Source organism: Lithobates pipiens, unplaced genomic scaffold (genome assembly GCF_037356315.1).
Source record: "Lithobates pipiens isolate NorthernLeopardFrog02 unplaced genomic scaffold, aLitPip1_a1.2 Scaffold_27, whole genome shotgun sequence".
In the NCBI taxonomy this organism is placed as follows: Eukaryota; Metazoa; Chordata; class Amphibia; order Anura; family Ranidae; genus Lithobates; species Lithobates pipiens.
The window spans coordinates 164,070,239-164,086,309 of record NW_027507788.1 but is presented as its reverse complement, the minus strand read 5'-3'; the positions used below and the strand labels follow the sequence as shown (position 1 = coordinate 164,086,309).

The window sequence follows — 16,071 nt, the reverse complement described above, 5'->3', positions numbered from 1 at the left end:
GCCATCGGCCCACTGGGAAACTCCCGGTAGTCCCGATGGCCAGTACATGCCTGCCTTACGCTCATGTAATGCAAAGGTTCCTGTGTTATCCATAAGCTTATAGTAGTACAATCCTTGCTGCTGGAAGAGGTGAGGCCATCAGGGGACATTCCTGGCTAAATTGATTGACGGGTGGAATTGACTCTTTTAACCGTTTTTGCTGAAATTTACCATTCAATTGCTTCTTGTAATTTTTGAATATGAACAAACTAGTAATTTCACTACCTGTAATACTCGCTTAACACAAGCTTTCTCACTTTTGCAACCCATTGTAAACAGTGTTGCTAGCCGTCAGTATTTTTACTGGCAACCAGTAAAAAATGGGCACTTTTCTCTTCTCTTGTCATTGCCATGCTCAAGTTCCAGTCTGGAGTCGGCTAAGGTGTGTTCGGGGCTGTGCCTCAGGGGGGCAGGTCTGAGAATGTCTTGTGATGTCATGGTGCAAGGGAGATGAGTGGAGTGGGCAGAGTCTTGTGTGCAGGTCTGCGGGATGGATGCAAGGCAAGCCAGGAGCGGGACAGTGCTGTTTGGACTGGAGTGAACTGAAGAGACCAGCTGGCATGGAGAGAGAATGTCACTCAGACTAAGGAGGGGACATGTCATGTTGGTGAGGTATCATCATCATCTGTGCTGCTGCACGCTGCTGTCAGTGTCACTGTGAGAGTAAATTCATGTGTGTGCCTACCCATTCTAATTTCTTGCCCTCCTCAGTCCTGTTCTTGAGTTACTTACTGTATAAAAAATAAAATAAGAAATACGTTTTTTGCCTTAATATCTACCTTTAATCACATTGCTAAGTCCATATTGTACTTATTTGTAGCCTAAATACTGAAATTTGCACTAAAAACTGTAATTTTGTAACTTTTGTAAATGCCAGTAAAAATTTGGCTGTGCCAGTAAACTTTGGGTGTCCTGTCAGCAGATTTCAATCTGGTAGATTGGCAACACTGATTGTAAATGATTTTCTCATTCTCTGAGACTTGAGCCTCAATAAAAATACAATGTAAAAGTAACAAAGGACACTAACATAATTGTATCTTTGTTCTTAAAAACTACGGGATAATGGTGTTGTGGTAGCACAAACAAAAAAAAAAAAAAAAAAAGCATAATAATATTCTTGATATCATTAGAAAAAAAAAGCCTTTGAAAATTTGTTTGCAATAACTCCATCAGTATCACCAGCAAAGCAGCTTCATTATTATCCCATTAAAGAAGAAGAAAATTGTGCATATTTTACCACGTCACGAATGTTAATTCTCCATTACGAACTCTAGTTTACAAGACCGACCGCTTCTGCTTCCGAGCATGCTTGTTTGTACTTCGGACTTTTGTACACACGATCAGAAAATCCGACAACACGCATTTGTTGTCGGAAAATTTGAAGACATGCTAGCCAAGGCTTGTTGGCGGAAAGTCCGACAACAATTGTCCGATGGCGCATACACATGGTCGGATTTTCTGCCAACAGCCTGTCATCCCAACATTTCCCGTCGGAAAATCCAATCGTGTGTACGGCCTTTAGAGTTACTGGGAAACAACACAGTACTTGCAACGTACAATGTACGCAGAAATCTTTGTCCTAGCAATTTTTTCCATTTTAGATAAAGTGAAGGCGGGTTATATAAAATATTTTTTTTGCCATCTGTGTCCCATTGTGGAGATTTCCATGCCCCATAGCCAAAACAAAGTGAGAAAAAATACATTCAAAGTGGAAAAAATGGCTGGTTGTCACCAAGGTCACCGGAAGTAGTGCAATTGGAAGTTTTTGTTTCTTTTCCTATTCTGGGGAAACTCAAAATTTGCGATTTGTTGTTTAATAATACATTTGGTGATGATGGTAAACAGGGTCCCATATCGGATGGCTGTCTTGCTGCATTGTGAGCACATGAGGTCGAAGCGAGTCCTGTCTTAATTGATTATTGGGTAAAACCGTATACAAGCTCATCCACCTTCCCGCAATTCAAAACGCTGTAGTGTGAATACGCTCTACCAGAGAAGAGACTAGAGAAGAGTTTCTTGCCGCCTGGAGCCGACTGGTGACATTATCTGAGCCTAGGCAAAGTCACTGGACTGGAGCTCAAGGATGGCTTTTGTTAATGATAAAAAGTGTCGCTTTTCTGAAAAATTCAACTGTTGCTGGATGTGTCAGGAATCTATTCATACAGACTTGTAGAGTTACTGAAAGGTCTACTATAAACTCTTACTAAGATGTGAAGCTGCATTATTGTTACAAAATAGCTACGGAGGAAAGCAATGTTGAAGAGTCCTAGGAATGTTTTTCATTCGTTTTTGATGACTCATAAGATTGAGAACATTGATTTTCTCGCATGAATCAATATGTGGTGGTGTTGTCACCCAGAACAATCCTTGCCTCTCAGCGCCCATTGTACTAGTAGCCTGAGTCCTGAGAGGTGCCAATGAGAAGAACCTGGCACTGAACGCTTGATGAAAGAGCTGAGAACACACAGACCCCCCAGCGTAATCATGCTTTCCTGAGAAACAATCAATTCCCCAGCAATAGCATGACTCCCACCGCAGACGTGTTATTAACTTGTAGTCCCTTATGCATAGATGATGGTTTTTATCATTTTTTTATATGAATTTGGGAAGGGATGTTTCTATCCTGAGTGCTGCAGATAATACCACTTCCTCTTTATCTGCTATGCAAAAAATCCCAGTACAATTTCTTCATTTTTAATCAGTATAATAGTACAGATCACTTCTAGTTGCTGAGCAAATTTACAATGAAATGTGTTATTTTGTGAAGTGGGTTTCATGATGTGAGAATGAAACCGCTTTTAAGAAAAAAATGCAGGATGGACTTATTGTTTTATTTTAAAGTGTGATTGTGGTCCATCCAGGGAACATAAAATTGAGGAAAGGAGCTTGATGGCATGCCTAAATTGCTAGGAGACGTATACCACAAAGTACATTTTTTAGTAGAATGAACTTATTGATGTGTTTAAATTGGGATAAAAAATACAGGCATACCCCACTTTTAAGTACACAATGGGGTTTATTTACTAAAGCTGGAAAGTGCAAAATCAAGCTCACTTCTGCATAGAAACCAATGAACTTCTAACCTCAGCTTGTTCAATTAAAGCGGGAGTCCACCGGGACTCCGCGTTTTTTTTTTTTTTTTTTAAAGCCAGCAGCTACAAATACTGCAACTGCTGACTTTTAAAATAGTGACACTTACCCGTCCAGCGCGCCCGCGATGTCGGCACCCGAAGCCGATCTGTAGATCGTATGTCGGGTGCTGCCGCCGCCATCTTGGGTATGGGAATCAGGAAATGGAGCCTTTCGGCTTCATTTCCCGGTTCCCTACTGCGCATGCGCGAATCGCGCTGCGCAATAAGGACGGTCCCCGCTGCCTCTGGGATCTGTGTGTTTCCCAGCAGGCAGCGGGGCACTTGCGGAAAGGGGCGGGCACTTGCGGAAAGGGGCGTAATATACGCCCCTTTCCGCAGAGAGCTATCCCGGAAGTGGGTGCAGAATACCTGTGCTGTACAGGTATCTGCACCCCCCTCCCCCCTGAAAGGTGGCAATTGTGGCGCCGGAGGGGGGGAGGGTTCCGATGAGCGGAGGTCCACTTTAGGGTGGACCTCCCCTTTAAGCTTTGGTAATAAAACCTGGAAGTTCATTTGTTTCTATGCAGAAGTGAGCCTGATTTTGCACTTTCCAGCTTTAGTAAATTAAACCCCATTGTGTACTTAAAAGTAGGGTATGCCTGTACATGTGCTTAACCTCCCTGGCGGTATGATTAGTTCTGGTTTTAGGTGCTGAAAGCGGTACAATTATTTAGCATGGAAATTTGGCGTTTTATATTGTAGTCCTGTAATTCTTAGGAATAACTCTCTTAAATCTGTTCAAACCAGAGTCTAGCAGACATCCCGGGTATGATAAAGTTTATAATATAATAAATAATAATAAAAATTATTCAATAATGTAATCAAATCCAAAAACATTGAAATTTGCTCATTTGCAGAATTGTCGCTGTCATTAGATTTAGTGTTTTATGATGAATTTCCCCACAAATCGATATCGCTCAATTCTGCAAGTGATTATAATTTATTATCGCTGTTTTCTAGTTGGTCTAAAATCACTTTTGAAAGGGACACTTTTTGGTTGCTATGGACAATCTCCAAATTCCAGGCAGAAAAAACTGTATTTATAATATAAAGGTGCATGCAGGGCACTGCACAGACCACTAGGCACAAAGGGGTGTGTAATGTTTTTATACAGTACTGTAATCTGTAAGATTACAGTACTGTGTGTGTTTTGTGTGTTTTTACTTTTTTGAATTTGGCGCCGCTCCCGTGAGTCGTAACGTCGCAGGGAACGGAAGTCTGCGGCACTGTGTGAATCGAGCGGAGGACAGCTCGATCACACAGCGCGGAGGACATCGCTGGATCCAGAGGACAAGGTAAGTATCTTTTCCCTGTGTCCTCCCTGTAACCAGTGATGCGATCCCGAGTCTGGCTCGGGGTTACTGCTTATGGTGCTGAAATCCCAGCCCGAGCCAGACTCAGGATTACCGCTAGGGAGGTTAATGTGGCCAGGGCATGCATTCCCATCCTATGAAAAAAAATCTTTAATCTCATCCATCTGGTTCTCAAAAAATTTAATAATAATAAAAACTCATGGCATACTTTGGTTTTAGGATGTACGGGTCCATCGGGTGATTAGGGGTGTGACTGTAGTAAGAAGACTGTAGTAAGATATTGATGGGAAAAAAAATAACTTGCATCTGTAGAAGTTGCGGTAACCCTATGGGGTAAAAAAGACACAACCTTCTGTAGATGCAGGTGGGGAATACCCTGTCCCCACGCAGGATTTTAAAGGTTTCTCTTGATGCCACATGGGTCTCAAATTTCTATACTGGATCCTCTTGCAGAATTCTGAGGTAGGTGTTGAACTAGGTGAGTTGTATGAGGTCTAAAATAGCCCTTCGGTGGTCTAATCAGCAAAGGTGCCTGTTGTCATGTGTCTAAGGATGAATTAAAATCATCTGGTTTCTTGAACATTGAATTGCTTTAGTTCACCAAAAAAACAAATGGTGAATTAAAGCAATTCATTGCTCCAGACACCAGATGACTTTAAACCATCCTTATGCCGCGTACACACGACCGGACTTTCCAGCAGAAAATGTCCGACGGAATCATTTCATCGGATATTCCGATCGTGTGTGGGCTTCAGGTGACTCTTTTTTCAAAAATTCTGACGGACCTAGAAATATAGAACATGTTTTAAATCTTTCTGACGGAATCAATTCCTATCGGGAAAAGCGTTCGTCTGTGTGCTATTCTGACGGACCAAAAACTACGCAAGGGCAGCTATTGGCTACTGGCTATTGAATTCCTTTTCTAGTCCCATCGTGCGTCATCACGTTCTAAATGAATGGACTTTGGTGTGATTGTGTGTAGGCAAGTCCGTTTCAGCGGAACTCCATCGGAAAAGACCATCAGAGTTTATTCTTATGGAAAGTCCAGTTGTGTGTACGCGGCATTAGACAAACGATGATGGACACCTCTCCTGCTTGGACCACAAGCTGGCTTTTTTAGATCTGTTAGAACTTGTTGCATAGTTGGCACAAATTTATTTTCTTTGCTCATCTGCTCATAAACCATGTTGACATGACCAGAAATTTTGGGCAAGCCAGGTTCAACGGTTTCTTGAAAGTTGGAAAACGTATATATATAGTACACTTAACCTCCTAGTACCAATAGCCCAGTTTGGCCTTGGAGACCCCTACCCTCGGCCTTAACATAGCACCTCTTGCAGATATACTCCTGATAAATTTCCCTATTAACCCTATAATCCTCCCCACCACCACTTCTCCCCACCCCTGTCCCCCATCCTATCCTTGTTTATCTTTTTACTATATGTTTCAACATTCTCCTTTTTATTTTTCTCTCCCTTCTGAGTTTTTGTTACAAAAATATTAGTCGGCTTGGGCATGCCAATATCTTTAATATTGCAAAAATGCTCAGAGCTTAACTTTTATTTCCTTTTAATAAACAGGGAAACATTACTACATATGCTTCTCTGCAAACAGCATTTATTTCCTAGGAAGATTTACAGTTGTTGACACCTGATACTATTTACCGTCTCTCTCCATTTCTCTGGATTTATGATGCATACATTTGTCTGTATCTTTGTACTGAGATGTGCCCTAAATAAGGAATAAAATAAAGAACAGGGAAGAGCAAAAAGTAAAATAGGAATTTAAAGGGATACACAAATAAAGCTCAAATGCATAAAAAAAACACAAATACACAAAATGGATAATAAGAACAGTGAAGGAAATAAAAATATATCCAAAATACAGCCCTTCTCACACCAAAAATGTATGTAAGAATTTTTTGGTTGTGTAATATAAAATTGGCCCTATACTAAGATAGTGAGCTTGGCTATCATATCCATTTGAATCATCGATCCGCAACATGGTCTGAGGACCTGGGGTTAACAAACCATTTTGGGATATAAGGATGGTCGCAAGCTGTTTGCTATTATAAGATATAGATAGGAAGGAAAAGGCTATGTTGGACTTTAATTGTACCGTATATCAACTGATGCTAAAAAGTCAGAAGTAAAATATTTAAAGAATTTTATTACAAAAATAAATATAATGACAGATTTACAGATTAAAACAAATGGTGATTATCAAGGCAAAATTCTAAAGAAACTCTCTATAAAGAAACTCTATTCTATTTTACCTTATACTCACCACTCCGGATGGATGGTTTTTGAGTATATCTGATTACAATGTTTTTTCTTAAATAGACTATGTATTTTCTCTACTTTTTCATATTTATGTGATAGTCATCTTTCAATCACCATCTTACTGTAGAAATCTCCTGAAGAAGTGGCTAATGTAAACCCGCGAAACATGTAGAGCAACCAATATACAGATAGTATCTATGTTCTAGTTGTCATGATCTGGTGCACCTTTAGAATTTTGCCTTGATTATCACCTGTAAATATGTTGTATGTATTTTTGTAATACATTTCTTTAAATATTTTACTTCTGACAGTTTAGCATCAGTTGATATACGGTACCATTAAAGTCCAACATAGCCCCTTCCTTCCTATCTATACATATTGACGGGACAAAGGTACCATAAATAATATTCTTATTATCATGGCACTTCTTTACAATTGCTATTATAAGATATTATTGTGCATAAGGTGTAGTTGTTAACCTTTTCTGATCTTTCTGCCCATAGGTCAATCCTCCTCCTTCACCCAGCAGCCACAGGACCAGGTGGTGGTGGCAGGGAGGCCAGTGAGTCTACTATGTGCCATTCCTGGGTACCACGGCATTGTGCTATGGATTAAAGATGGACTGGCACTCGGTGTGGGCCGAGACCTCTCTGGTAGGTGGATCCCATTTTTGCCAAATGTAAAATATTTTTAATAATATTTAGGAACTTTTCTTTCAAGAAATGTTTTTTACTGAGATCATCTACTTTGGTGACTGCTAATTATTAAAAGACAAATGTTAAATACTTCCCTTTTGAGCAACAGTTCTTCATATTCTAAACCCATCTGGTTCCAGTCACATGACCTTGGCATTGCTTTTGTGGTCTCTCCGTTAAAAGGGAAGGACTGTAGATATTCTGAATAGTTGGTTATGCCTCAATATCTGCTCCCACTACCCTCATAGGGAAAGAATGTAATTGGTGCCTAAGTACTGATCACAGATAAGAATTTACCAAGGCCCTAAACAATCCTCTTCAACCAAAGTAAATGGTGGAAATCAATAAGGCACTGATCTTTGTGACAATTATTAAAGAAGAGAGATCAGTCAAGCAGGCCAGTGTTTGTTTTTTTGGGGGACCTATTCCATTTCCATTGAAAGCATTTTGTTATATCTGTTAAGTGCAAAAAATACCTGTTGGTTCTACCAGAAATCTAGTGAGCTCATAAGCTCCTGTGCTCTCTGTCTCTGGTGCACTAAAATCTCAAACAGTGCTATCAACCCTGCCAAGTTTTCTTGGTGGACTAGAGAAGACCTCCCCTCATGTTATGGAGATAAGGATTCTTTAGTCCTAGGTGTACAATTTATCAATAATACGTAACCTAACCTAAAGTGGAGCTACATTTACTTTTCCTGGAACAGTCCCTTGCCCTCACCGACATTCTTCTTATGGTTGCCGGTCTTCAACTGTTTTCATTGGCTGGCATAGCTCTGTTTACATGTCAGAGAATGCTTCGAGCAGGTAGGCGGGTGTATTTTTGCAGAAGAGAGATTGCAGTATTCTTCTGCAAAAAAAGAGCCTGCCTGCTCATAGTTTGTGACAGAAGAACTTTAGTTCTGCTATAAATCTGTATGGTGGTGACATCAGTGGATGAGACCAAGGTGACAGCTGGGCTACAGTCAGGTGTAAGCAGCCTATGGTGACAATGCAGTTCCTCCACAGTTCCTCCACACATATAGTACAGAAAATGGGCATTGAATGAGAAATAATTGCTAGGTAGTTTTTTAAAATGTATGAAATTTCCCTATACAGTAAATTTAGAACTCTTTGGGATCCCTAAAAGTTATTACATGTTGACATGCTTTCTCATTTTTAAGGGTACCCTCGTTACTCTGTAGAGGGTGACCATCTGTCAGGGGAGCATCACTTGAAGATTCAGCGAGCAGAGCTTCAGGATGATGCTTTGTATGAATGTCAGGCGATACAAGCCGCCATCCGATCGCGTCCAGCCCGTCTCACCGTATTAGGTAAGTCTTATATTTATAAAAAGTATATGTGCTGCTTTTTGTAAAATAAATCTGCTGCTGGTTGGAGGTTATTTTAGGCAAAATAATTGCTTATACATATAAACTTACATAGAGATTTTATCTGCTTTGTTTTTTTGTATTGTAGGATTATGGTCTGTCACAGAGGACTGCTCTTTAAATGATGAATCCTTATACAGTTTTGTTACCTTGGTGCCAAAAAAAACCCCTCATTATCTACTGCTTCTGTATTATATTTACTATTCTTGCATCAAATCTACATAGTCATAACAAGTACAAAAATCACATAAAAAAACTATTCCTTTAAATTGGCTATTGGACATGCATTTCTATACAGGCATACCCCACTTTTAAGTACACAATGGGGCTTATTTACTAAAGCTGAAAAGTGCAAAATCAGGCTCACTTCTGCATAGAAACCAATGAGCTTCCAGGCTTTATTACAAAAGCGTAATTGAACAAGCTGGGGTTAGAACCTCATTGGATTTTATGCAGAAGGGAGCCTGATTTTGCACTGTTCAGCTTTAGTAAATAAACCCCATTGTGTACTTAAAAGTGGGGTATGCCTGTATTTAGCCCATCTAACTTCAAAATGACCCTTTTCTTTTGAAAGCTTTACCATGCAGAACCCCCTAACGCCTCATTCAGATGAGCACTGGCACCCGCATCGTGTTTGTTGTCCTGCCTGCTTTTGCATACTGTCTGTATTCGGGACTGTGTGCCCGCTCCTGTACATATGAAAAATTGTGGTTCATTTACTAAAGTTAGGGAGGACAAAATTAGTCACAATTCTGCAGAGAAACCAATCGGCTTCTAACCTCAGCTTTTTCAATTAAGCTTTATCAATAAAACCTGGAAGCTAATTGGTTTCTCTGCAGAATTGTGACTAATTTTATATTTTTTTATATTTTTTTTTTTATAACAACATTTTTTTATAAATTTTTATAGTATCACAAACCTCACCCCCGCCCCCCCGGTCGGAGGTCGGTCAGTCGGTGGGTCTGGAGCACTTACCCCAGCGCTGCTCCTGGGCTTCATGACGGCTTCCCTCGCTCGACAGCAGCAAAGGCTTTCCCCTACCCTGCTTTCCAGGGGCTGGGCACATGAATGGGGGGTGGCAGTGTCCTGTCAAAATAGCGGCCGTGGATAGAGGAGGCGGCGATCCGGCTTCCCTAATGGACGGCCCGCCACTGACCACCAATTTATAAACCCAATGAATATTGCTGCTTATATGAGCAAAATGTACATCAATCCAGTTTTGAGCAGTTCTTTTTTTATTGTGGTCAACATTATTTAAGTAAATAAATCGCCAACGCTTTCCTGGGAACCTGGTAGGAGCACAATGATTTAAAATGTTTATACACTACTCCATTAAACCACTTGTGCAAACCGCATTTCTATTTCAGAGCCTCTTAACCTTTCTACTGTTAAATAACATATGATTTACATTCGGAATAGGGGTGCCACGCTTCAAACAACCAGAGTTTTCAACCTTATGTTCAAAATAGATGTAACGTTGAAGGCTCTATTATATACTTATTTTAGAACTACTGTATGCTGATGTATGTCGGTCCCCCATGACTGTAAACAAAACTTTTATGTTTTTCACTATGTTGCTAACACCACTTTGCACTTTGCTGAGCACCAATATCACTGATAAAGCAAGACAATAAAGGTATTTATTGGAAAACACTTTGCTATGCTGGGATAATTATTAAATTGGATGTAAACATAGTAATTAAAAACTCATATGATCTCTAACATGTACATTTTCTTATAGAAAGCAGTTTACATTTCATTAAATCTGCAGCTTTCAGTAAATTAAGCTCTGGTGATCCTGCCATGAAAGTCCTTGTTCAGGCACTTCCTGGTTGCTCATTTGTCTCCCAATTGTGCTTCTGCCTTGTCACTCTGTCACATGCACATCCCATGGGGACTATAGATGGCTGTGCCAACACACTGCTCAGGCATGGTCCACTGTTGTCACCATCAGGAAAAACACCCTAAGAAACACCTTGCAGCAGTCCTGCAGTGCATTGAGACGATAAGTGGTGGCTGCAAAGAGGGTGCAGGTGATGAGCAGCACTGAGATGAAACAAAGGATAAAAAAAGGGGAAAAAAAGAATTTTAATAAAAGATGGTAATTGTTTAAAAGCAAACCAAAAGCCATTCAATTAGGGTTAATCTCTACTTTAAAGTGTAGTCCAAAGGCAGAATATGATGGGACTAATTATACCTCAGACGACCATCAAATATAAAAAAATCTAGAGAGTATAAAAAATAACAAATTTTATTAATAATCAGTTAACCACTTAAGGACAGAGCCTAAGATTTGGTGTTTACAAGTTAAAAAAAAATTTTACGATAGAAAATCACTTAATATCCCTAAACCTTATATATATATATTTTTTCTAACATAGACAAAAACTCTCCCAAGCTCTACCGCATGTTTATAGGATGATAAGCTGAATAACGGTGCTCAGGCCATTGTGTTCCATACACCAAAATTGCAAAAATAATGCCGGAAACTCGATTGGTTCTTCTTAAATCTTTATTAAGCACAAACATTGATGCTGCACTGCTGTTTGTGCTCAATAAAGATTTAAGAAGAAGCAATCGAGTTGTCGGCATTCTTTTTGCAATTTTTTCGAACACCCTAGAGAATAAACTGGCAGTTGCTGCAATACTTTTTGTCATACTGTATTTGCACCGCGGTCTTACAAGCGCACTTTTTTGGGAAAAAAATCACTTTTTTGAATTAAAGACAAAGACAAATGTAAAGTTAGCCCAATTTTTTATATTGTGAAAGATGTTATGCCGAGTAAATTGATACCCAACATGTCACACTTCAAAGTTGTGCCCACTCGTGGAATGGCAAAACGCTCTTTTACCCTTAGAAATCTCCATAGGTAATGTTTAAAAAATTCAGAGGATGTGTAGCACTAAAATTATTGCTCTCGCTCTATCGATTGCGGCGATACCTCACATGTGTGGTTTGAACACCGTTTTCATATGCGGGCGCAGGTGGGTGGGACGTGTCACGTTTAAAAAAATTTTTTACATTTATTTTAACTTTTATTTTAAATGTTTACACTGTTCTTATCCTATTACAAGGAATGTAAACACCCCTTGTAATAGAAAAAGCATGACAGGACCTCCTAAATATGAAATCTGGGGTCAAAAGGCCTCAGATCTCATATTTACACTAAAATGCAATAAAAAAATAATAGTTTAATGTCATTTGAAAAAAATAAAAAATGTCCCTTTAAGAGCTATGGGCAGAAATTACGTTTCGACGTAGCTTCCGCCCTGCATTGATATGGAGATGGGTGGGCCATCTTCCCCCTCACTTGTCTCCATGCCAAGCTAGGGAGCAGACAAGATCGCCTCTGCTGCTGCCGGAAGCTCCGGTAAGCGGCGGAGGGCACCAGAGAGCAGTGGGAACAGGGCCACTCTCCCGCCGCCGATAGAAGTGATCTTATGGCGAATACGCCACAGAGACCACTTTTATCTTGAAGCGGACCACCCGCTGAAGAAGAGGACACCTGGGTTATGACAGCTAGCTGCTGCCATAACAACGATATTCCTCTTCAAAGTAGCAATGTAAAAAGGATGGCTTGCCGTCTGTGAGTGGTTAAAAAAAAAATCATAAAAACTTGTGATACAGTGATTTATTACACTATCGATGTATGTCCTTGAAACGGGGGGGGGGGGGGGTCTACGCGTTTTGCAGTCAAACTTCTTCTTCAGGATCTATACGGAATATCTGTAGTTATAGCTACTGTGGAGAAAATTTTCTTTCACTCCTCTTTGTTGGTGGTTAAAAGAAATATTAACTCCAGAACAAAGGGGAGGAGTTTCATGGGCTTCCCAATCATGTGATTACGGTCATAGGCTGTATGATTAAGCCCATTGAGGGAAACCTGTAATGGGGTCGTCATGGGGACCATTGTGTGCTGAAGCTTGTCAGCTGATTAAAGCTATGCCTGGGAAGATATCCTCAGTGTGTGTCTATTTCTTCTCTGGATTATGCTGAGCATTGTGATAGGCTGACATGATGATCACGTGATCAGGAGCCTGTCCTATAAGTTCCTAATTGTTACTTCTAGAGACCAGGAGCTAGGTGACAGTGCTAGGGGCACACAACTGAGAGCAAACGGTGGTACATATACAGCATGTGGCAGTACAGAATATTGTTAGTGTACCAACAGGTAGAGCTTCATAGGGAAGGGGGAGAGAGAGATCAGCACAGGAGCCGGAGATCAAGTAAGTAACCTTTTGACCAGCAATGGTAATTAATACTGTCATTGATTACTATTATAGGATGGAATAAATAAGACCACTACTGATAACTAATGAGGTGGGGAGTCAGATAATACTACCACTGACCCCTAAAGCAGAGGGTTGAATAATTCTGCCAGTGACCACCAATGAAGGGGTGTTGAACAGCACTGCCACTGACCACCAGTGTTGGGGGGTGAGGGCTTAGTAGTACTGCCACTGCAGTCACTGACAACAATACTAGGGTTTTATTAATTGAATTAATATTAATATTTCAACTGAAAGCAAAGATGGGGCTTGTCTGCTCCTATTTTCTTCTCCATATGCCTTTCATACATTTTAATACATGTTGCATTCTCTCGCTTTAATTGTATGAGTATACATGTGTTTTTTTTTTTTTGTTTTTTGTTTTTTTACTGTTGGGATATGGAATTTACCTAGCCCTGATATCACTAAGATTGAGAAACACTGTCCTAAATTGATAGAAACTGATTGAAACTGACTTTAGAATCTCTGTTGTGATCGTTTGAAGATCTTTGAGAATTAATTACTTTACAATACATACAGCCAGGGGCGGACTGACCATTCGTGCACTCAGGCACTGCCCGAGGGCCCCATGCCACCAAGGGGCCCCATCAGGGTTGCCAGCCTCAATAAAACCAAGGACAATATGTAAAAATCTGTGTTTTTTTAAAAATCCCAAGATTATAGCTGCCCTGTCTCTCCAGTACCTTTTCAGTGTGTGTGTGTGTGTGTATACTGTGTGTCTGTGTGTATATAATCTATTGCCTGGGGGCCCCATAATCTCCTATTGCCCGGGGGCCCCATGAGTTGTCAGTCCGCCCCTGCATACAGCTACTGTGTTTCCCCGAAAATAAGACCGGGTCTTTATTTTGGCAAGAAAAGATATAGTAGGGCTTATTTTCGGGGTAAGTCTTATCATGTAATGTGCTGTCTTCTCTCCCCTTCTCCTTCCCTGCCTGTCAGGAATCCCCAGGGTGAACCGAGTTAAAGTGGTTGTCTAATCCTATAATCCACTCTATTACAGTATTATATAATGTACAATATGTGTGTTTCTCTAACATAATTGTGCCAAATACCTTCTTAACAGCGCCGCCGAAGCTCTCTTCCCCACTCCGAGCACTGCAGAGGGAGGGGCCGAGATACCCCCGCTGACAGCTGGGAGCAGAGGAGGAGAGCTGCGGGAGGTGAGCTGAGCTGCTCTGTACCGAAGGTATTTGGCACAATTATATTACAGAAACACATGCATTGTACATTATATAATACTGTAATAGAGTGGATTATAGGATTTTACAACCACTTTAAACTGGGGCTTATTTTTGGGGTAGAACTTATATTGCAGCCCTCCTGGAAAATAACAATAGGTATTATATTTGGTGTAGGTCTTATTTTCAGGGAAACACGGTAGAGAGGTCAGGGATGGCTTGTTTTAAAGCTCATTTACTGCTTGTTAGGTGTAAATATTTTAAATTCCACAGCCTGGGCACAGGTGCCATTTAGAGCTTGATGTTAACTGTACCTTTGTTTTCAAATCTTGTGTTCTCATCTGAGTGACTGGAAATATTAGATGAATGGAAAACTATTATGTTTACCTTCTTGGAAAAGAAAGTTGTTACGTGTTAGATGTTCACATGGGAGTTTTTGAGCTCTTTAATGAATTATAATAATTGTTGTTTTTTTACAGACCTGGGAGTTTTACTTGCAGTCCACATGTTGCCTTAATGTGGTTGTAAACCTCAGACATGAAATATGAACAAAGCATATCCCACTATAGTGTGTCTCAATCCAGAGCACTAAGTGTAATTTCTGTCTGCTGCCTCTTTCCTCTGCTATCTGCAAAAGTCACTTCTGACAAGTTTTCCTGACACCAAGAAGTAAAAAGGTGACGAGGAGGGAGTTTCAGCACACTCTGTGATTGGCAGCTTCAACTCTTTTCATCTCTGTGTATAATTTGTGGCCAGTCACTTAACTATGTAAGGATTTACAACCACTTTAACAGAAAATTGACCCCTTTTAAAGTATTCTTTAGGAACTTGTTGAGGTGTCCTTCCTTTATAGTCATTTAGATTTTGAAAACTTTGAAGCGCATTCATAAATAAATGGTGCCAAACAGGACTCACTGGCCTTTGATCCAATTTACCTTTTAAAGCCAAGTAAGTCCCTGGTATCCAACTTGCAGCCTGGGAGCTACAAATTTTAATTGTGTGGCCCTTGGATTCCAGTTGTTTGTAGTTGAAGTGGAAGCTCTGATTTGTAAGTGATCATAGCAGTGATCTCTACTAACCTCTTGGTCCTGGGACTTGCTCCTGGGACTGTATCTTGCTCCTGGGACTCTATCAACAGGCTGATAGACACATGCACACTTTAGCACTAAGCACATTTAGGGAGGGTGCACTTAAACACCGGAAGGTATAGACAAATATTGCAAGAGGGTGTACCTGAATATTGAAGGAGGGCATAGATAAATATTTCAGAAGGTGACAATAGTGAAGTCTGACAAATCCCAAACTATGTGGAGGGGATGTATCAGTAGAACTTAACACTGTGTCACCCTCATTTTCCCCAGAGTTTGCTAGTCTCCAAAAAAGGTCATATTTGAACCTCATGTCTGCTCTAGGAATTCATGGAAGGTGAAACATACAGTAGCTCAGCTTAAGACACATTGAACAAAAAGCAGAGGTATCATAAACCTCCACTAGCTAGAGTCTGTAAAAGACTCCTAATGATGCTTTGTCATAAATAGGCCTGTTGTAAACAGTCCTGTGAGCAATGCACATCCGTGAGTTTGGTTTTTGACTGAACACTCAACTTTTGATAGATCTCAAGCTTACAGGTCTAATTCTTTTTATATAATGCCTATGAAATGAGGTTTCCTTCATAAAAAGTGCTTAAACTACTCCACTCCTTGAGTCAGGTGACTGTTTCAATACCTAGGCGTTGCGGTGCAAGCAACCCTTTCACATTATATGTCAAGAATAATC

The 16,071-nt window shown here is 40.3% G+C and overlaps 1 protein-coding gene across 4 annotated transcripts in view; it reads left to right on the top strand.

The window, feature by feature from the left end:
- The window catches only part of KIRREL3 (kirre like nephrin family adhesion molecule 3), a 1,324,921-nt gene that overhangs the window by 800,063 nt on the left and 508,787 nt on the right, over nt 1-16,071 (top strand). For all 4 annotated transcript variants that reach the window (XM_077457844.1, XM_077457843.1, XM_077457846.1 and 1 more), the window contains exons 3-4: nt 7,269-7,418; nt 8,621-8,770. In XM_077457844.1, coding sequence (XP_077313970.1) covers nt 7,269-7,418; nt 8,621-8,770 — 300 coding nt within the window. The remainder of the gene's footprint in view (nt 1-7,268; nt 7,419-8,620; nt 8,771-16,071) is intronic.